At 37.9% G+C, this 22,773-nt stretch overlaps 1 protein-coding gene across 1 annotated transcript in view; it reads right to left on the reverse strand.

Annotated features, from left to right (window-relative positions):
- Window positions 1-22,773, reverse strand: part of TRHDE (thyrotropin releasing hormone degrading enzyme) — a 161,563-nt gene that overhangs the window by 51,529 nt on the left and 87,261 nt on the right. Inside the window, exons 7-9 of the mRNA XM_060194935.1 lie at window positions 8,838-8,985; window positions 6,396-6,493; window positions 5,801-5,908 (exon numbers count right to left, since the gene is read on the reverse strand). Coding sequence (XP_060050918.1) covers window positions 5,801-5,908; window positions 6,396-6,493; window positions 8,838-8,985 — 354 coding nt within the window. The remainder of the gene's footprint in view (window positions 1-5,800; window positions 5,909-6,395; window positions 6,494-8,837; window positions 8,986-22,773) is intronic.

Raw genomic sequence — 22,773 nt, forward strand, 5'->3', positions numbered from 1 at the left:
AAACCTACAGTACCTGGCATGTCTTATCTGTCAGATATATGCTTACATACTGAATACATGAGCACATGGACATATTAAGAGAACTAAAAGAGAGGAACTGTGAGGTGGCTCCTGCAATGTCCCCCTGAAGCTTAAGGCTAGCGGCCTGAACTCAGGTCCCTGCTCACAATAATGTGTGTGCTTTACTGAGTGAGCCACCTCCCAGCCCAGCCCTATCAATCAACAACTGTTACAAATGATCAGGTTTTAGCATTATGAATTTTTGTCAGGGAGTATAACCTGTATGTTACAAATGATCAGGTTTTAGGATTATAAATTTTTGTCAGGGAGTATAACCTGTATGAAACTGATGAAGCTCACTGCAGAAAGTTCTTGAGAATTTCTGGGTATCTTTTATGCTTGCTTTTTTTTTTTACATTCTTTTGAACACACATATATTACTAACATGATAATTTAGAAACCACCATTTTATCATAGGTAATAGGTTTAAAATAAAGCAAGAAGGCTGGAGTGAAAGCCCAGAACCTTTACCAATTATCACAGTCTTGGTAAATTCTATGTTATGTGTGAATTTTGGCTCTGTCTTCTAGACAAAATATATTTTTAATGATCAGATTATGTTCCAAGAGCACTTAGCCAGTGCCTGAAATATAATAAATCTACTAAATGTAATATATTTTTCATTATTATAATTGCTCTGAAAGTTGGATCTATAGCATAATAATCAACTGCATGACTAGTAAAGTTTATATAGTATATGTACTGCCGAGTTTCAGACATTCTCCCCTACTTATAGTTTATATTATAGAGTTACCTTAAATTTTCCAATCTTGAGATAAACTTCTATCTCATTTAAATTCCATATATAGAGACATACAGGGTAGAGACAGAGAGACACTGAGATGGGAGCAGAAGATAGGGAGAGAGAAAAAGATATCTGCAACATTGTTTCACTACTTGTGAAGCTTCTCCCAAAGGATGGGAACAGAGGGCTTGAACCTGGGCCCTTGCACATGGTAACATGTATACTCAGCTGGGTGTACCACCACTTTGCCTCCACTCAATATATATATTTAATTCGACAATATACAAGATACTCTGTTGTATCCAGAAACTTTTCTTAAAAACACACAAACAAGGGGGCTGGGAGTTGGCACACTGGGTTAAGTGCACATAGTATGAAGTACAAGGACCAGTGCAAGAATCCCGGTTTGAGCCCCCGACTTGCCAACTTGCAGGGGCGTTGCTTCACAAGTGGTGAAGCAGGTGTGCAGGTGTCTATCTTTCTCTCTCCCTCTCTATCTTCCCCTCTTCTCTCAATTCCTCTCTGTCCTATCAAAAAAAAAAAAAATTCACCCCAGGAGCCATGAATTTGTAGTGCTGGCACAGAGGCCCAGTGATAACCCTGGAGGAAAACAAACAAACAAACAAATAAACAAAACTAATTAGCTACTAATTTCTATGTTTGGAAACAATATCATGATTGAATGATTTATAGATGCTAAATATTTACTCAATTGGCTTAAAGCATCAAATTGCACCTTTGTAAAAATTATATATTATCAAAGACTAAAATGCTGAGTTATTGTGAAAACATTTACTTCTCCCTTAAGATTCTACTCAAAGGAAACTTCATATTGTCATATTGTTGTTACCTCTATACAGTCCTAATTATGTTTAGAGATTTTCAAATAATAATTCATCCACAATAAGTATACTCTCTGCATTTTACTTATGGACCAATTATTTCTTATTTAGTTGTAATAATCACTGAAAGAAACCAACTCCTGTCCCTTTGATATGTATCTCATACCTTTAATATAGTTATCTACTTTTCTATGCCTATTAAAAATTTATTAGTGATTTAATAGATTGTAAGACAATAGGGGTATAATTCCAGTTTCTACCACCAGAGCTCTGTGTCCCATCCCCTCCATTGGAAATTTCCCAATTCTTTTTTTTTTTTTTTGCCTCCAGGGTTATTGCTGGGGCTCAGTGCCTGCACCATGAATCCACTGCTGCTGGAGGCCATTCCCCCCCCCCCTTTTTTGTTGTTGATGCCCTTGTTGTCATTATTGTTACTGTTGCCATTGATGATGTTGTTGGATAAGACAAAGAGAAATGGAGAGAGGAAGGGGAAACAGAGAGGGGGAGAGAAAAATAGACACCTGCAGATCTGCTTCACCACTTGTGAAGTGAACCCCTGCAGATGTGGAACCAGGGGCTCAAACCGAGATCTGGAGTCAATCCTTGCACTATGTGCCATGTTAGCTTAACCCACTGTGCTACCACCCGACCCCCAAAATTTTCCAATTCTTTACCCCTCTGGGAGTATGGACCAAAATTCTTTTTGGGGTGCAGAATGTGGGAGTTCTGACTTCTGTTATGGCTTCTCTACTGGACATGGGCATTATCAGGTTGATCCATACCCCTAGCCTGTTTCTGTCTTTCCCCAGTGGGGGTAAGGTTCTGGAGAGATGAGGTTCCAGGGAACACTGGTGAAGTTGTCTGCCTAGGGAATTCAGAATGGAATCCTAGTAGTGTCTGAGAGTGAAACTTTTCAGGTGTCACATCCACTTTTGTAGCTCATGTTTTCCAGATGTTTGATATCATTCATACTGTTCTCTGCCAGCAGCTTGGAAATGTGTCTTTTTACTGAGCTATGTCATTCTGCTGAACTTCATCTTCCAATTGTAGCCTAACAAGACCTGAATGTAGCCCAGTCCATTTTTATGCATGACATCACCATTACAATTCAACGCACTATAGCATTTGAATATTTTAACAGGGATCCGAGTGTTGACTCATTCCATTTATCATCCACTATAATTCATGAATTTTTCTCTGGGGCCTTTGCCAATTCTAGATTTTCATCGCACTTTTTTTTTTGGTCCCATTCCCCTGCACCAACTTTCACATCCATATCATTTTCCTGATCCCAATGCCACTGATTCAATCCATCTCCCCGTTTGTATCAAGGGCTTCACAAGATCAGCAATCTCTGCTACTTCCGTGGCTCCTTTCCCCTTTAGGCTTATTAACAGCCATGTATAATTTTATCAAAATATTTCATAACAATATGACTGCACCCTCTTTTGTGTTTTTCATAACAATATGACTGCACCCTCTCTTGTATTTTTCAGAGGATTTTTAAATTGTTCCAGATTAAAAAGAAAGAAAAAAAAAGAAAAAGGAAAAGCAAACAAAGAAACCAAGATGACTGGTCTGTCTCTTTAGACAGAGCTAAAATGAAGCCTGGCCCTCCTTTCACGGACTCTGCACCAACTACAGATCTGCATTTTGTCTCATTAAGTTTTCATTAAAAAGTAGAAACTGAAAATATGATGAAACTTCTGACCTCCACATAGCTCAGTGGGTTTCATATGCCTCCACTGCTAGGTTATCACTTATGAATACTTGGGGCATAGTTCATGGCTGCCTGAGCAAATCTTAGTAAACACAGAGTCAGTTTCATTTGCAGTATGTTGACTTTCCCAGTTGCAAAAGGAAGCAAAGCTGGACAAGATAAAAAGTGCTGAAGGGACTCACAAAAGAACTTTGAGGTGTTAGGTTCAAATGTAATTATTTTTGTCAGGAATAAATGGCAGTTGGAAAAATGAAAATGAGCTGACACCGTATATATGAATTTTGATTTGTAAGGGAATTATGGAAGTGATGGATTATTCAGATTCACACGTCAAAAACTGCTACACTTATTACACCGAACGTCAATCCATGTGCCTTCTATCTGGAGTCACCACCCACCTATGTTAGGCACTCATGCACTTGTAGCTCTGCTTGCACGCCATCTCGGAGCCCTATTTGCCTTTCATGAGGAAGAGTGTGGTTCTCCCAGGCAATAATCCCTCCCTCGTGGGTAGTCACACACTGTCTCCCTTTCCTTTTTGCTTTAAAGTCCAACTTGTCTATACAGCTCTAACATCTATTCAGTTGGCGTTCCACCTCTTCTCTTGGCTATCTGGTTGTCAACTTGTATTAAGATTTGCTCATACAGCTTTGACTTAAAAATATCCTTTTTCCAATTATTTTTCCAGTTATTTTTCAACTGTAGGAAATGGCATTAGGATTAAACCTCTCTCTCTCTCTCTCTTTCTCTCTCTCTCCCTGTTATGGTAATAGAATGCTACAAATTCAGTATTAATTAAATGTTAAGTAGACATATTAACATGAGTAAAGCACTAAGAAAACTATCAACTCTTGAAAAATATGTATGTAGCAAAATACAAACATAAACAAAATGCCAAACAAAAAGCAAAAGATAGGAAGTATAAATGACAATATTTAAATAATTTATTCACCTTTTTCTCATATGTGTACATATTTATGCACATAATTAGATATGCTAATAAAAACTTGTATTTGTTGAGTGAATTTTTATGTTTTTCTTTCCCACAGTTACGTAAGAGAACTAAGAGATGATTACAAATAGGAAAAAAATTGGTAGCATTTAATAGTTCCTAGAATTTCTAACATAAAGGATAATCATTAGTAAGAGTTAAAGAACTGAGGGTGCCTCAGTTCTAGAGAATACTGATGACATATTTAATTACTATGAACAAGTACATGATGGCTAACTTGAGAGATGATGGTTATAAAATATTTTCACTTTTAGTTCAGTATAAGACCAGGAAAAAAAAAAAACTTAAGATGCATATAGGAAAAAATGCTAGAGAAGGTGAGCTGTTGTGACAATTACTAAGACATATAATAAAAAAGAGTACCCTGGGAGAGTTTTAAAACAGGATTGTTACCCTCTGATCTGGAAACAGGCACCAAATTTAAACCTAAGAATTCTCCACAAGACAAATACTGCTTTTTTCCATAGGTAGAAACTCTCGGTAGCTATTTATGTTCATCTAGAACAAATCCCTTTCCTATTGCTTTTGAGATCACCTCAACCAGTCATATTATGGACAAGCCTAGTGTGGCAGGTAAAATAGAATCATCCGCACAAAGTGCCACCCCCCAAGAACACATACACGTTTCTCCCAGTTCCAGTTGGATTTTCACTAATGCAGTGACCAATATGTAGAGAAGAGTAGTTATAAACAACTCTAAGTATCAATAGAAATATAACATAAAGGTACTTGAGACTATGCAGACACTCAGAATCAGCTGAAAGCACTGTAGTAAGCACATTAAGCTGAAAATGTTCATGTTTAATATTCCTTTCACTAGCATTGTGGCATTTATCACAGTATTTTTTATCAAAAATAATTTTATTAAATCACTTGACCACACATTTATATATTAAAGTACAGTATAATGAAATGCTAAGGTTAGACATTAAGGTCTCAGTCAAGGGTGACTGAAATAGTAAAGGTCTTTTTTATAAACTTTTTGCCTTGATTTTTATTTTTTACCATTAGTATTTTAGCTAGCAACTTTATTTATACCATACACTGCCAGTTGTTTTTATAAATAAATACCACAACCTTTAATATGGAACTTTAATGTCTGACCTCTCTATTTTGTTCTTATGGGATAGCACAACTGTTGAAATTCAAAGTAAGCTGACAATTTAGGTATGAAAAATAAAGACCTAGATTAAAAATGAGTTTAAAGCATGATCAAAATATTCCAAAGATAAATAAATGTACTGTAGCTCTCATGCTGCTGCCTTGTAAGCTATGAATTTAAAATGGAGCCCGGTACATCACTGGTTGGCTTTGTTTTACTTTTTTTCTTGTTTTTCTCAGTTGATAAACAGATTGTGTCCACTGAGAATGTGGAAACAGTATGAAGTCATATCAGATAGACAAGCTTTGGCTTCACTTACCTGTTCCTGTTGCTTGAAATCCAATCTGAAATAAGTGTGGATGCCTGTTGGTGACAGTGCTTGTTGCCAAAACTGCATGCCAGCATTATAACTTCTCGACGCAGTTCTCTAGGTTTCGTCAAAAGAAAGACAGTTAAAAAGTTGTGCTACTCTCTGGGGGGGGGGGGGGGAGAAGAGCAAGCAAATCATTACAGAAACAGTAGATGAGAAATTAATTAGCACAAAATTAGTGTTTATATCTGGAAATTCTGTTTGGCTGAGAAGGCAGAATAAGAGTTAACATATTGAGTCTCCTCTGGAAACATTATTGCTATGTATGTGGCAACAGTAATAGTATGAGAGGCACGAGTTCAGATCTCCCCTTTACTAAAAGAGGCAGATCTCAACACATGGTAAGGAAATCCCTTTGTTCTTCCTACTAGGCAGTGAAATGGTACTGCTTAGGAAGTAGTCTTTCCAGGAAAGGAAAATAAAGATGCAGAATGAAAGAAAGCTTATCTCATGCAGCGGAAGTAACAAGGTACTAGTGAAAAGCTTTAGTACAGTTGTGGGGGAGGGTGTGGAAGGAGAAGCACATAAGAAAGTAAAATAGTACTCATGTTGGTAGGATGCCTGAATAAGAGATCCATTAAAATTGCTTCTTGGCCATCCAAGCTTGATGTATGTGGCTGCAACTTGCTTTAAAATGTATTCCTAAAAGAGGGTTAGAGGAAAGTAAAGATAATGTCAGTTTCCAACCTCTCCATACTGATTTAGGATTCTATGACAACATTATAATATTTCCTAAATGCACCTGCTTTAAAATATCAGTGAGATCAATGGCAAGGTAATTCTCTGGCATAATTTCATTTGACTTAGTACTTCAATATAGAAACTTAGGATAAATTACAATAGTGGTGATAGAGATCCACTATTTCAGCCAAATGAGTGACTGAACAATTTGTACTACTAAATTTTTGTGGCAAATAAGAAAACTGAGGGTCATCGATAATGACACTCATTTAAGTATATATATATATAAAACATAAAAATGAGCACTAATATCTTCTTATATCAATACAGCAAGATTAATGCAGAATTGTTATGTAGGCCAAGCTTATTACTGTTTGAACCTGATATACACAGAACATTCTTCAGTATAATGATAGGGTATTTCAAAGTCAACAATCCATTCAGCTAGTGATAATTCCAAATATCAGTATCCAGGTAAGATGGGCTCTCCTCAGTTTAACGTGGTCCTTGAATTTGTCAAAGGAATAAAATCACTGAAATTACAGTAAAAGCAATTCTTCAACTTTTACTGAAAATGAGATATGTGATATGATATACCAAAATATAAATATATTAAAAATGTATTTTACTTAGACTTCTTTTTTCTTAATCCTTTCCCCCTCCTTCCTTCTCTCTTTTTATTTCTTTCTTCCTCTCTTTCTTACTAAATAGAAACAGAGAGAAATTGGAGGGGAGGTAGATAAAGAGGGAGAAGCTGTCCCCCTGCAAGTGGACACCAGGGGCTTGAACCCTGGTCACTGTGCACTGTAACATGTGTACTTAATCAGGTGTGCTACTGCCTAACCCTAAAATGTATTTTACTTATACAGAAGTTTAATATTTCAGTATCTATATGTTAAGGAGAAAAGAGCATAGAGTGAATATTTCTAGAGTAGATAAGAAATTATAGTATAAGTACAATGGCACATGTCCTTGCATGTCTATTGAAAAGTCTTGCAAGAAACTAACAGTAGTCATTCGAGCAAGCCAGGATTAACCCCCATTAAAAAAAATTTTTAAAGAGATGCTTTCATGTAGAATTAGAATAAGAAAGAAAGAAAGAAAGAAAGAGAGAAAGAAAGAACAGGAAGGAAAGAAGGAAGGAAGGAAGGAAGGAAGGAAGGAAGGAAGGAAGGAAGGAAGGAAGGAAGGAAGGAAGGAAGGAAGGGCGAGCTAGGGAGATAGCATTATGGTTATACAAAAGACTTTAATGCCTGAGGTTCCAAGGTCCCAGGCTCAGTCCCCTGCACCACCATAAATGAGGGTTGAGCAGTGCTCTGGTCTTTCTCACTGTAGTTCCCTCATTCATTAAAATAAAATAAAAAAGAAAGAAAGAAAGAGAGAGAGAGGAAGAAAATATGGCCACCAGACAATTTAGATAGCTCTACTAAGCAATTCAGTCTATAATTCAGTGTCAAGTGACTCCAATTTGCAGGCTAATTAGCACAACTAATAAGTTAAAGAAAGGGAATTATTTCATAAGACACAAGCAGGTTCTTCAAACCACTAAAGGATATCAAGAATACTCAAGAGGTGACAGAAAGCACATACAAATATTCTCATACACAAAACACTTCTGGTGATAAGAAATTTAGGCCACAAGAGCTCAGCAGCAATACTTAACCCTAATTTTATTCAAAATGACTGCTGAAATAGACTAGGTGGTGTCAACAATAAAATTTTCTTTTTACCAGGCTTCAAGTTTAGGAAATAAGGTCAGGTATAATTTTTGGAATGTTTGTCACATCTTCATTTCTATTTGGATTATGTGTGTTTGCTCCCCTGTATCCCCTTGGACCCAATTATGAATGGGCTTTTGTCTCAGTGTTGATCTTATCCCTGTTAATTAAGGAAGTGAATTGAATTCACCATGCCCTTTTGGATAAAAATAGTGACTAGGATTCTTAACTGAAACTGTCTATATTCTGTTAAGGTCTTTAGAATCCCTTTACCCAGGTTAAGTTCTTTGTGAACCAAGAGCCCTTTAGCTCCTGGAAAGTAAGTTTGAACTTTAAGGATTTGCCATGTATATTTGTTCTTAAATTCTGAAGCATTAAAGCTTAATTGACACTTTCAGGACAGAACAAAAAGTAGCTTGTATTAAATTTCTTCTTTGAGTAACTATCATCAGTGCTGCACTGAAAATCAGGGCAGAAATGATACCACAAATTAAAAGAAGGAAATAATTCAATATTAGTTGAATACAGCACATTATAAGAAAATACTTTATCTTCTGAAAATAAAGAAGAAAAAAATATCTTTTTACATTGAAGACATTGTATTTCTCCATGCGGTCCAGTAATTTATCTAGAGGATAAAGAGCTCGGCTAGCAGCGTGCCAAGGAAGAAAATCCTTCTCCTCAGACAGGTATCTGATAATCTCCAGGGGAATATTCTGAGGCAAATAGCCAGCTCTGCGTGGTCAAAAAAAAAAAAAAGAAGAAATAAAGAGATAAATAAAGATTATGTTAATTATATGCAGAGAAGACACATGAAGAAGCGAAGATGAAGATTTTACATGTGCATAGAATCGACAGAAAGCAAGATTCATCATAGGATAAGGAAGCCATACTTATTGCTTCAAAAATGTAACTACTTACCTTTCAACCATAAACCTTCTTAGGATGCTAATACACCTCAACAGAGAGGAAGCTGGAGTAAAGGAATTGACATGAGTACAAGAATATATATAATTTTAATAGCCCTACCAGGGCTATTACTGGGGCTTGGCGCTTGCATAAAGACTCTACCACTCCAGCCAGGCACTCCTTGATCTTTACTATTGTTTTGATAGAAGTTTATGATGGGCAGAGAAGTAGGGGGTGGGGAAGGAGAGTGGGGAGAGAAAGGGATGAGAGATATGAGGAGGAGGAGAAGGATGGGAGAGGAACAATAGAGAAGGGAGGAAAGAGGGTCAGGGAAGGGGGAGAGGTCAGTACACCTCTGAGTACTTCTCTATACATGTGACGTTTCTTCTCTACTGATGGGGGAACAGAGATTTGAATACAGGTCCTTGAAGATGGCAATGTGTAGTGTATGCTCTACTGAGTGAGTAAGCACCTGGCTCCTTCTTCAAAACTTCTTTGTTATTAAAAAAAACCTTTATTTTCACTTTTATCACTTTATTGGGGGTAATATTATAAAAACTTAAAAGTGTCTGTTACAGAAGTACCATTCCTGAAATAATTGTACACATTTTATCTATTTTATTTATTTATTTGATAGCGGCTGAGGGAGATAAGAGAGGTAAGGGTAGATAAAGACGGAGAGAGAGAAAGATCTGAAGCATTGTTTAGTTCAGCACTTGAGAAGCCTCCTCCCTGCAGGCAGGGATCTTGAGCAGGGGTCCTTGTATATGTATGTTCTACTAGGTTTGTCACCACTCAGTCCCTTGGTAAGAATTTTTTTAAATTTATTTATAAAAAGGAAACACTGACAAAACCATAGGATAAGACAATCCCCACTACCAGAACTCCGTTTCCTATCCCCTTCCTTTATAGCTTTCCTATTCTTTATCCCTCTGGGAGTATGGACCTAAGGTCATTGTGGGATGTAGAAAGTGGAAGGTCTGGCTTCTGTAATTGCTTCCTGGCTGAACATGATTTTTTTTTTTTTTTTTTTTTTTTTTTTTACAGATGGCGTAAGACTTGATTAGCCGGATAGAGTGGCACTGTACATTTTGCTTGGTTTTTGACCATGATCAAAATCAACTGAGCACATACTTTTAACAGCAGAGATAGATAAATCTGAAAGCTACCAAAGCCCTCTATATCTTTATCTACATTTCACCTACTGGTTATTTTGTGGCATCCTAAAATTTGATGAACTTTAATATTTATGCTTATCGAGGAAAACCTTTTCTTATCTTCAATCAAAGTAAATTTGATGACGTACCTGGTTGAGCATACATGTTACAATGCTAAAGGACTAGAATTCAAGCCCTTGGTCCTCACCAGCAGTATCTCTTTGTCTCTCTCCCTCTCTATCTCCCCTTACCCTCCTCGATTTCTGGCTGCCTCTATCTGATAAATAAATAAAGACAAAGTAAGTTTGATAATTTAATTCAACTTGAAAAGCAGAAACTATTCCACAGATGAACATTACCTTATAACTATTTTATAATATTCCATGATAAAAATCAATTATGAATATTGTACTTCTAATGACTGAGTCTTTGAATTAAAAGAAAAGTGTATCACTGATGCTTTTGGTTCATTCAGGGTATAAGATTTACCACATTTGATTCTTGATATAAAAATGGTAAGGAGATTAACTCCAAATTTCCACAGCATTTCAACATGTATTTTCTAAATGTTTCTAGATTTGTGCCACTTTTTTAATAGACTTTCAATTTTACATAACTTTGCAGAAACAGCAAGAAATTGGGTCATGATAATAATAATCAAGCAAGGACATTTGTGTTTTGTGCTAAGGTAGCATCCTCATGACACAGTTAAATTTTAGTTTTAAGACTCTGTCACCAGTTGAAAGAGCAGTCTAAATTTTATAAAGATAATTATTTTATCCCCTAAAAAGGAAAAAAATAATTTTCAAGATTTCAGGTGTTTCCCTAAGTTATAGTTCTAAATATTACTAAGCATGGTGGACATATACTTAACTCCTAAAATTACATAACCCATATGTAATAGATGATATAATGTTAAAACTGAAGATTTATCTAGACGCTATCATTATTTTAAGAAAAAACTGTAGTAAAAGGAAATTACTAAGTAACCAACTTAGGATTTTAAAATAAGTTTGAAATATTTGAAAAGTTGTCTGGATTTACTTGTTACTGGTTTAAATATATTAGCCTTATGGCAGTTACAATTTATTATTTTATTCCATTTCTAAGTCAAATGGGTGGACACTAATCATTGACTTCCATTTCTGTGGACAACATAACTACAAAATTTAAAGAAGTGGCAAATAGTGTTATAGATAGAGACTTGGACTTGAGAAGGAGGATAGAACTGAGGAAGAAACTGGAAAAACAAATGTTCCCTGTATAATTTGAAGTAAATTATACAGGGAACACACGTGACATGCCTACTAGTAAGAGAGTAGAATAGGAGACATGCTTTTTAGTTCCAAAAACCCATTACCCTTAATTATTTATATGTAACAGGGCCCTTTGAAAAAACTTACTAGAATAGTATGGGCCTATTATAGTTGTGTTAAAATATACTTCACAATTTCATATTCTTCATTCTGCAACTATGTAATATGTACAAAGGCACAAGGTTTCAGTCATGGTTTTTGGTTTCATTACTGGGTCCTTCCTGTTCTGGCTCGACTTTTTGGCACAGCTTTTGCAGATAGATAAAGGCAGTAACAGGGATACACACAGAGAGTGAAGGAATGATATTATTGCCCCAAAGCTTCCCTCAATGAGGCAGTGGCTGGGCTCGAGGCGAAGTTTTGTTTCTGGAAAACGAAGTGCTCTCTAAGGTTAGCTATGCAGCCTGTCCTGAATGTAGATTTCATAAGACAACTGAAATTGTATGATAAAAACAAGGGGTCAAGACATAGCTCAAATGGTAGAGCACACACCTCGCAGTGGGGGAAGCCCTGGGTTTCCATTTGGGAGTGCCATAGTGGCATAGGGGAAACTCCATGGATATTAGAGTAGTGCTTTGCTGTCTCTCTCCTCAAACTGTTTGTCCCTCTCTCTTCTCTTTCAAATACATTTTTAAAGGAATAGAAGATTGAGCCTATAAGGCTACTCGGCATTATTGTGAATGCACAAAACCCTGAATTTGCTTCCTAGTGCAGCATAGAAAATATAAATCAAAAGTGAGAAGAAGTCTGATAAATATTTCAAATAATGGCAAGGAAAGCCTATCATAAAATAAAGAAAGGGAGCAAGTTCTGCTTCAAGTTCTTAAGTGGAAAATTGCTAACTTCTCACCAAAACCCATGTTCTCTACTACTTTCTAGGATAAAATCTAATTCTATTTTCCTTGCTACAACCATATGACAAAGGCCTAGCCTACAGAATCTGACTGTTCTTCATTGCCAGGTCCTCCCATAAAGATGTCCCAGTAGCCTTTTCATGTTTTTTGTCCCTGAAATCACTCTTCCAGATGACTTTGGAATTCTTGCATTGAATATCAACAACTCTTTGTACAAGTACCAGTTTCCACACCCAGTTCTGAAAACAGGATATATACATCTCCCGGTGTTTGATCTAGATACATGTCTGAGTGTTTTTTTTAAGCTGTTACCCTTCTCCAGTGCAGTCCCAAAGTAGAGTAAGAAACAGATTATAACTAAATTCCTCTCATGTTGCATTCTTACAAACATATGCAAATAATTATGCACTACATAATTTAATATAGTTGAATTTAGCCTACAAGATCAAAATATGTAGCTATACTCAATTGGACAAGAAGATGATCAGCATCATCACAAAATTAAGGCTTGTAAGAGATAATGTTTGCGAATAAGTTACCTAGTTTAGATATGCGTTTGTGTAATTGGCTGGTAATGATATCTGTGATTACTACTACTGATAATGCAATCAATATAGGTGAAGTGTGTATAATCCAGTGAATGGAACACAACATTAGTTCAAAGTAATCAGCCCAGTAGGGAGCACACTTAGGATCCTAATGCTGAAATGCTGTTCCTCGAAATGTGCATCATCACAGGGAAATGGTGTTAATAAAATAGAAGGAGATATGCAAATTTTAGAATAATGTATAATGAAGTGTGTTCATTAATATTTTAGAAAAAAAAGATTGCAGACGATAGCTTCCTTCTCTACTATGGAAGGGGGTGTCTGGCATGGGAAAGGATTTAGGGATCAATAGACAGTAGGAAATAGACAAATGAGAAGTTAAAGAAATAGAAGGGGGCTGGGTGTGTGAAACACCAGGGTGAGTGCACCTATTATCATGCACAAGGACCTGGGTTCACCAACAAGTCCCTACCTTATAACAGTGAAGTGGTATTGCAGGGGTCTCTCTCTCTCTCTCTCTCTTTCGGTCCCACTCTGTGTGTGTTGCTCTCAATTTCTCTCTTTCCCATCAAATAAAATGAACAAATGTTTTTTAAAAATGGGAGAAAGATACATGATATACAGGTATCTGGTTTGTTCCTCTATCTTCTATATACATCCCTTTTCTTCCTCCTCCTCCTCCAGCTCCATAGAGCTTGCAGGTAAATACACCTGTAGGCATGTTGGGCTGAGCTTCACAGATGACCAGGGACTCATGGCTGAGCTATACGCAGTATGTCTTTATTCATGTAGAACGCAGCACAATCTAAGCCAAGCTAAACTAAACTAAACTAATATACTTGCCAAGTAGGGTGTAAACAGGATGTGATGTAGAGAGGGTGGAGAGAAAAGTGACTTGTGAAAATCAGGGTGTGTGACAAGGAGAGGGGGCAGAGCAGATGAGAATTCTATCACTGAACCATCAATGCCCTGGAGGGAGGGTGGTGCTTAGTTAACAATGGTTATGTAAATAGAATACAGTGTAAAGCAGGGGGGATTAAACCAAATGAAACAGAAGGGGGTTTTAGAAGCAGAATTAGAAGCATACCAACATAGGCATATAAGACTTATTTTTGGGTGGGGAAGATAACATAATGATTATGCAAAGTCTCAAATGCCTGTGGCTCCTAAGTCCCAGGTTCCATCTCTGTACCACAATCAGAGCTGAGCAGTGCTCTGGGTAAAATAAATAAATAAATAAATAAATACATACATACATACATACATACATACATACATACATAAAATTTTAATAAGAAGGTGATTCAAACCAGAGAGTCTTAATTCTTGAATCTACTGAGATGAGGTCTTTGTACAGAAACGTTCTATTTTGTTGTGAGCTTTTTGGGGGAAATGTTAAAGCACAAGCCTCAGGATCATCAGGGTACTGTACTCTATCTAGACTTCATTAATTAAATATTCATTAAAAATAAATATCTTACTGCATATTTCATAATATATGCAGAAGACACTACCACTGTCCCTCGGGGCATATATTTTTACGCTGGTCCTTGTGCTTTGTGCCACCTGCGCTTAACCTGCTGCGCCACCGCCGGACTCCCCGGGGCATATATTTTTAAAGTAATGAATGAAAAGGAATGCTGAGGAGCCAAGATGACAACTTGGAGGCAGCTGCTGGTATGAGCTCCGAACTCTGACAACAGCAACCAGATAGGTGGGATATTACACTGTCAGCAGGACTGAAAAAAAGGGGTCCTAAGTGTGACACCAAGGAGGTGACTAAAAGAGAGGAAAAAGAAAGGAAATCTTATGATTTTTCCTGAAGTGCACCCCTCCCCTGACCCCAAAACCAGACCCCAGGGGCTGGAGAGCTGCTACTAGGCAGGCTCCCTGCTGAGATTTTTTTCTTTACCAAGATTCCTGGCTCAACAGGGGTGTCATTCCAATTCTTTTCCTATTTGATTTCCTTTTCTCTTTTTTTTTTTTCTAAGTGGAAGGAGCTCTAGTTGAGTAACAAAATATCTGACCGATCAGAGCCTCACCCCTGCCTGGGAAAGACTACCTGGAGGTTTTTTTTTTTTTTTTTACAATTGGAGGTCTTTGCTCAGGCTGCATGAGCTAATCCTGAGCCCACCAAGCTGCAGACTGATGGTTATGGTTTTTTACTCTATTTTATTTTATTATTACTATTATACATATGTGTGTCCCTCTCCCCCTTCTTCCTCAGGGTGACCAAAATTAACTTTTATTGTTTTTTCCATTGCTAGGTGACTGGCTGTCCTGTCCATTACAAGAGGAACTTGTCTCATTCTACCTCTTCCATCTACTCTTCCCTTTTTTCCTCTTCCTAGCTAATTAAAAAAAAAAACCTCTCCTTTCACTGCTGGACCTGAGGTGTTGTTTGGATAACTGGTATTGGTTAAACCGCATCAATCCTTGCTTCAGTTACTATTGTTGTAATTTCTGAGGTTGGTGACTGAATTTGTCATAAGGTGTTTAGCATAGCATGGCTTGTACTCAAAACACAACAGCTGAAGAATGAAAGAAAGGAAAAATAAAAAAACACATCAATTAAAAAAATGGTTAGATCAAGAGCAAATAAAACTGCAACCACAATGAATCAAGACAGGATCCCAAAAGAAACTCCAAATCAGTCAGAAGTAACCATAGATAAGAAAAGTATGCAAGCAATAGTAAACTTAATTATCACAGAAATGAAGACAACTATGGAGGAAAGGGCTATCAGAATTAGGAAATCAACAGATGAGACCCTCGAGAAAAATACTAGCTACCTCAAGGTAATTAGAGAACTGAAAGCTGAAATAGCTGAACTAAAAGGTCAATTAGCAGAACAAGCTAATACTAAATGAACTGAAGAAAGAAGCTGAGGGAAGGGAAAGCAGGCTAACAGAAGCAGAAAACAGAATTAGCCAGACAGAGGATGAGCTAGAGAAAACTAAGAAAGAGGTGAAAAGAGTTCAAAAAGAGATTGAGAGACACTGAAAACAACAACAGAGACATATGGGATGATTTCAAAAGAAGTAACATTTGTATCATTGGCCTACCAGAGGAAGAAAGAGAGGAAGGGGAAGTAAACATTCTAGAGGAAATAATAAAAGAAAACTTCCCTGAGCTGTCAGGCTAGCGTCCAGGAGAGAGAGATGACCCAGGAACCAAGATTGAGGTGGCAAGGCAATTTAAATCTTTATTCAGTGAATGCCCTAGAGTCAGGCAGGAGCACACATAATTAAGCCGCATTGCGAAACAGCAATAGCTAGCAGCATCCTCTCTGTCTGCATGCCCACCCTCCTCCAGGTCAGGACATGGAATAGCCAAGACAGAAACAGAAGGGAAGTGGACTGACAATAACATACATGGCTAGGAGGGGGGTGGAGAAAGGTGGGAGGGGCTGGAAATGGTACACACCCCCTCCCCGATCCTCAGCAACTGTTGCTAGGGTCCAGAGGGCAGAAAGAAGACAGATCAAAGAAATGGAACGGGTGGGGATCTCCCAGGCAAAACAATGATTATGCAGAATGCAGATAGGCCATAGAATCAGGAATGCATGGGGAGCTGGCTTAATGCTTTATGAGGCTCCTCACAATTTCCCAACATCTCCCCCTTTATTTTTATCTAATGGCCATAGTATCTGGAATGTAGGGTGCTTTCTGAGGCAGGGAGTCTTATAGATGGGGAAAACCTTTGGGTTTACTCCTGTCCCTCCTTGTTCAACCTCTCTGTAGAGAGAGACTAACAGGATAGACACACTCCTCAGGTCAAGCCCTGCCAAGCTCAACCACATCCTCACAATTTCCCAACATCCCCCCCTTTCTTCTGTCAGAGGAATTGCAGTGTATGGATGAACAGAAACCTTGTGGGCAGAAACCTGAATGCTATATGCAGGTGTTTTTAAAAGAACTGAAATAAGACAGGAAGCAAATGATAAGTAAGCGTAGAAAGGGTAAGCATGAAGCCAAGGGAAGGCTGGTGGGCTGAGGGGCAGAGCCTGATGGCGAAGGGGTGGGGGCCCACTCTCATACTTAGATAGATTAACGAAGCAGACAATCAACAACAACAACAAAAAACCAGGAGAACTAATTGAAGAGATGAAAAGACATACCTACTGGACATTTTCAGAGTTCTTCACCCCAAAAAACTTGAATACATATTCTTTTCTAATCCACACAACACATTCTCAAGAACAGACCACATGTTAGGCCACAAAGACAGCATTAACAAATTCAAGAGCACTGAAATCATCCCAAGTACCTTCTCAGACCACAGTGAAGTAAAGCTAACATTTAATAACAAACAAAAAATTATTAAAATTCACAGAATTTGGAAACTAAACAATAAACTTATTAAGAACCACTGGGTCAGAGAGACAATCAAGCAATTAATTCAAACATTCCTGGAAACAAACGAAAATGAAGACACAAGTTATCAAAATATTTGAGACACAGCTAAAGCAGTACTGAGAGAAAAAATCATAGCCATAGAGTCACATATTAAAAAAACAAGAAGAAGCCCAAATAAAGGACCTTACTGTACACCTTAAAGACTTAGAGGAAGAGGAACAAAGGAACCCTAAAGCAACCAGGAGGACAGAAATCACTAAAATTAGAGTAGAAATAAACAACATTGAAAATAAGAGAATCATACAAAAGATCAATGAATCCAAATGTTGGTTCGTTGAATAATTAAACAAGATTGACAAACCCTTAACCAGACTCACTAAAAAAAAAAAAAAGGGAGAACACTCTATTAATTTAAATAGAACCATAAATGATGGAGGAGATATCACAACTGACACCACAGAAATCCAGAAAATCATTCAAAACGTCTATGAAGAACTATATTCCACCAGCTAGAGAATCTGGAAGAAATTGAAGAATTCCTAGAAACATATGACCCTCCAAAACTAAACAATGAAGAACTACAAAACCTAAATGCACCAATCACAGACAAAGAAATAGAAACTGTTATTAGGAATCTCCCCAACAACAAAAGTCCTGGACGAGATGGCTTCACAAACGAATTATACAAAACTTTCAGGAAACAGTTAATACTTAATACTTCTAAAGCTTTTCCACAAGATCGAAGAAACAGGAACACTCCCTTACACTTTCTATGGAGCCAGCATTACCCTGATACCAAAAGCAGATAGGGACATAACAAAAAAAGAAAACTATAAATCAATATCTCTGATGAACATAGATGCCAAAATATTAAACAAGACTCTGGCAAACCGGATACAGCAGAATATCAAAAAGAGTGTTCATCATGACCAAGTGGGATTTATCCCAGGAATGCAAGGCTAGTTTAACATATGTAAGTCAATCAATGTCATGCACCACATCAATAAAAGCAAAACCAAAAACCACATGATTATCTCAATAGATGCAGAGAAAGCCTTTGACAAAATCCAACACCTATTCATGCTCAAAACACTACAAAAAATGGGAACAGTTGAAAAATTCCTCAAGATAGTGGAGTCCATATACAGCAAACCTACAGCCATGATCATACTAAATGGACAGAAGCTAAAGCATTCCCCCTCAGTTCAGGGACTAGACAAGGATGTCCACTATCACCAGTACTCTTCAACATAGTATTGGAAATTATTGCCATAGCAATCAGGCAAGAGAAAGAAATCAAAGGAATACAGATTGGAAGGAAAGAAGTCAAGCTCTCACTATTTGCAGATGATATGATAGTATACAAAGAAAAACCTAAAGAATCCAGCAGAAAACTACTGGAAGTTATTAGACAATATAGCAAACTGTCAGGCTACAAAATAAATGTACAAAAATCAGTGGCATTTCTCTATGCAAACACTAAATCTGAAGAAGAAGACATCCAGAAATCACTCCTACTCACTGTTACAGCAAAATCAATAAAATACCTAGGAGTAAAGCTGACCAAAGAAGTAAAAGATTTGTATACTACAAACTATGAGTCACTATTCAAGGAAATAGAAAATGATACCAAGAAATGGAAAGACATCCCATGCTCATGGATCGAAGAATAAATATCATCACAAAAAATATTCTCCCCAGAGCCATATACAAATTTAACACAATACCCATCAAAGTTCCACCAAGCTTCTTTAAGAGAGTAGAACAAAAACTACAATCATTTATCTGGAACCAGAAAACACCTAGAATTGCTAAAACCATCTTGAAGAAACAGAAATGGAGGCAAAACACTCCCAGATCTCAAACTATATTATAAGGCCATCATCATCAAAACAGCCTGTCACTGGAACAAAAATAGGCACACAGACAGGTGGAAGAGAATTGAAAGCCCAGAACTAAACCCCACACCTATGGACATCTAATCTTTGATAAGAGGGCTCAAAGTATTAAATGGAGGAAGGAGGTTCTCTTCAAACTGGGTTGAAACATGCTGATGAATGAAAGTGAACCCCATTATATAACCAGAAACAAAAATCAACTCCAAATGGATCAAGGACCTGGATGTTAGACCAGAAACTATCAATTACTTAGAGGAAAATATTGGTCGAACACTTTCCCACCTAAACCTAAATCTTTGATGAAACAAACCCAACTGCAAAGAAAATTAAAGCAGAAACAAACCAATGGGACTACATCAAATTGAAAAGCTTCTGCACAGCTAAAGAAACTATCACACAAAGAGACCCCTCACAGAATGGGAGAAGATCTTCACATGTCATACATTAGACAAGAAACTAATCACCAAAACATACAAAGAGCTCAGCAAACTTAGCAACAAAAAAGCAAATAACCCCATTCAAAAATGGGCAGAGGATATGAACAAAAATAACCCCATTCAAAAATGGGCAGAGGATATGAACAAAACATTCACTTCAGAGGAGATCCAAAAGGCTAACAAACATATGAAAAATTGCTAACAAACATATAAAAAATTGTCAAAGAAATGCAAATAAAGACAACATTGAGATAACACCTCACTCCTTTGAGAATGGCAGACATCAAAAAGGACAGCAGCAACAAATGCTGGAGAGGCTGTGGGGACAGAGGAACCCTTCTGCCCTGCTGGTGGGAATGTAAATTGGTCCAGCCTCTGTGGAGAGAAGTCTATAAAACTCTCACAACACTAGACATGGATCTTCCATATGACCCAGTATTTCCTCTCCTGGGGATATACCTCAAGGACTCCCTAATACCCAACCAAAAAGATGTGTGTACACCTATGTTCATAGCAGCATAATTCATAATAGCTAAAACCTGAAAGCAATCCAGGTGCCCAACAGCAGATGAGTGGCTAAGAAAGCTGTTGTATATATACACAATGGAATACTATGCAGCTGTTAAGAACACTGAATCCATCTTCTCTGACTCATTGTGGATGGAGCTAGAAGGAATTATGTTAAGTGAGCTAAGTCAGAAAGATAAACACAAGTATGGGATGATCCCACTCATAAACTGAACTTGAGAAAGAACAGAAAGGGAAATTAAAAGCAGGAGTGGACTGAATTTGGAGTAGGGCACCAAAGAAAAAACCCTGGCTGGAGGGTGAGGGTGAATGTTCAGCTTCTTGGGAAAGGGGGTTGGAAAGGTGGGGGGGGGGTGGGACACAGTCTTTTGGTGGTGGGAATGTAGTTTATGTAAACTCCTATCAATTTACAGTCACATAAATCACATAATATGAGAGGGGAAAATTGATTGAATATCTCAAACTTTTTAAAGCACAGACTGAGTCTTTTTTATTTATTTCCTTTTGTTGCCCTTGTTGTTTTTTATTGATGTAGTTATTATTATTGATGTTGTTGTTGTTGGATAAGACAAAGAAAAATGGGCAGAAGAAGGGACGATAGAGTGAGAGAGAAAAACAGACACCTACAGACCTGCTTCACCACCTGTGAAGTGACTCCCCTGCAGGTGGGGAGCCAGGAGCTTGAACTGGGATCCTTATGCCAGTCCTTGCACTTAGCGCCACCTGAACTTAACCCACTATGCTACCACCCAACTCCCGAGACTTTTTAATACATAGGCTGAGTCTTTGATATGTTGACTCTCTTAAAAGCATAGTCCAGGGAGAACAAAAAAAAAAAGCAAAGGGGGGGGGCATAGCTACATGCAAACAATGTCAAAGGACATGAAATATGGTGAGGGTGTGTATGATACAGCAAATCCTAACAAAGGGATTCTTCAAAGTTAACCCAATTGCCAAACAGTCTCATTATTGCAATAACTATCTGTTGTCTTCTTAAACCCTAAGACAACAGGAATCTCCCACTTCCTCTATAGAGCCTATGTTTCTCCCAATCCTGGAACCTTTGGGCTGGGGCTCACTTCCCTGCATGCTTCTCTCAAGTCAGGCCAAATGATATTGCATCCGCTGATTCCAACCTAATCAATGCAACAAGTACCATCTCAGCATGCTTCACCTCAGACTGTCTACAGAGACATCAGGCATGGACTGCCAACCCTTCACCCTCATCACTCGGGTGAGACCTTTCCTTTCATGTTAGTCTCTAATTCCATTCCAGAAGGTTCACTTCCTAACAAAGTCCCCAAAATTAGATATAGGCCAGGTCCCTTAAGATAGAGCCTATCTTCACATGTATTTATAAATTAGGGCAAATATATACTTGAAAGCAAAAATATACAATAGTCTTTAACAATAGTCTTTAGTAAGTAAGTATCAAGTTCATAATGAAATAGAGTCCACTTAGACTAGCTTCCTCACTCATTCCAAAGCTAACCTTAGCAAAGCAAGGATGTAAAAGCTGAATAAGGGCAAGAGACTGGCATACTTTAACGATAACTCTTTAGTCACCATCAGGCCATTCCACCAGCTGGGGCCCTAATCGGGGAGTCCTGAGTCTCCCAAACAGACTTTATAGGGCTAGACCTCAAATCAATCCCTCTCTCCATTGTTTCTGGTCATCTCTATCAGGAACAACAAAGTAGAACCCTTTGTGGGCCCCCATAGGACCTTGCCCTCAACTTGGATCAACAATGGTAGAGAATGTTCTATCCTCCAAAGGGAGGATGAATGGACAACATACTCTGTGCTACACCTGAAGAAGATGGGGCAATACTGGGGCAGCATAGATTGTTCCTACTCATGACCACAGAACGTGAGCTCAGATCTAGAGGGATGTAGAGGTCACACAGGCTCCTAAGCTAATTATGGGCCCCAGATCACATCAAATTTGGGGTTTACAATAAAGTTATACCCCTTTCCCATATTAGGGAGTTGCTCTCTTCCCTGAGCCAGCTTTCTGGTCCTTTCTCAGCCATGATATCATCGGCCCAGACAATTAGGATTCACCCGCATATCAGATTTCAGGCTCAGGCAAAAAAATAACAACACTAGTATAGCTACAGGGCCTTTGAAATATAACTAAAATATGCCTACTAGCTATCTACAAAAATGGACTATTCTAGCCTTAGGTCCATAATTGCCCAACAGTTTGTTTAGCTTTGTATATTAGCTTTCTTTTTTAGCCTCTAGGTTCCAGATGCTAGCAGGATGCATCTAGACTTCCCTGGACAGACAACCCCACCAATGTGCCTTGGAACTCTGCTTCCCCAGAGCCCTTTCCCACTAGGGAAAGAGAGAGACAGGCTGGGAGTATGGATCAACCTGTCAATGCCCATGTTCAGTGGGGAAGCAATTACAGAAGCCAGACCTTCCACCTTCTGCAACCCACAATGACCTTGGGTCCATGCTCCCAGAGAGTTAAAGAATAGGAAAGCTATCAGGGAAGGGGTTGGTATATGGA

The sequence above is a fragment of the Erinaceus europaeus genome, chromosome 7 (assembly GCF_950295315.1).
Source record: "Erinaceus europaeus chromosome 7, mEriEur2.1, whole genome shotgun sequence".
Taxonomy (NCBI): domain Eukaryota; kingdom Metazoa; phylum Chordata; class Mammalia; order Eulipotyphla; family Erinaceidae; genus Erinaceus; species Erinaceus europaeus.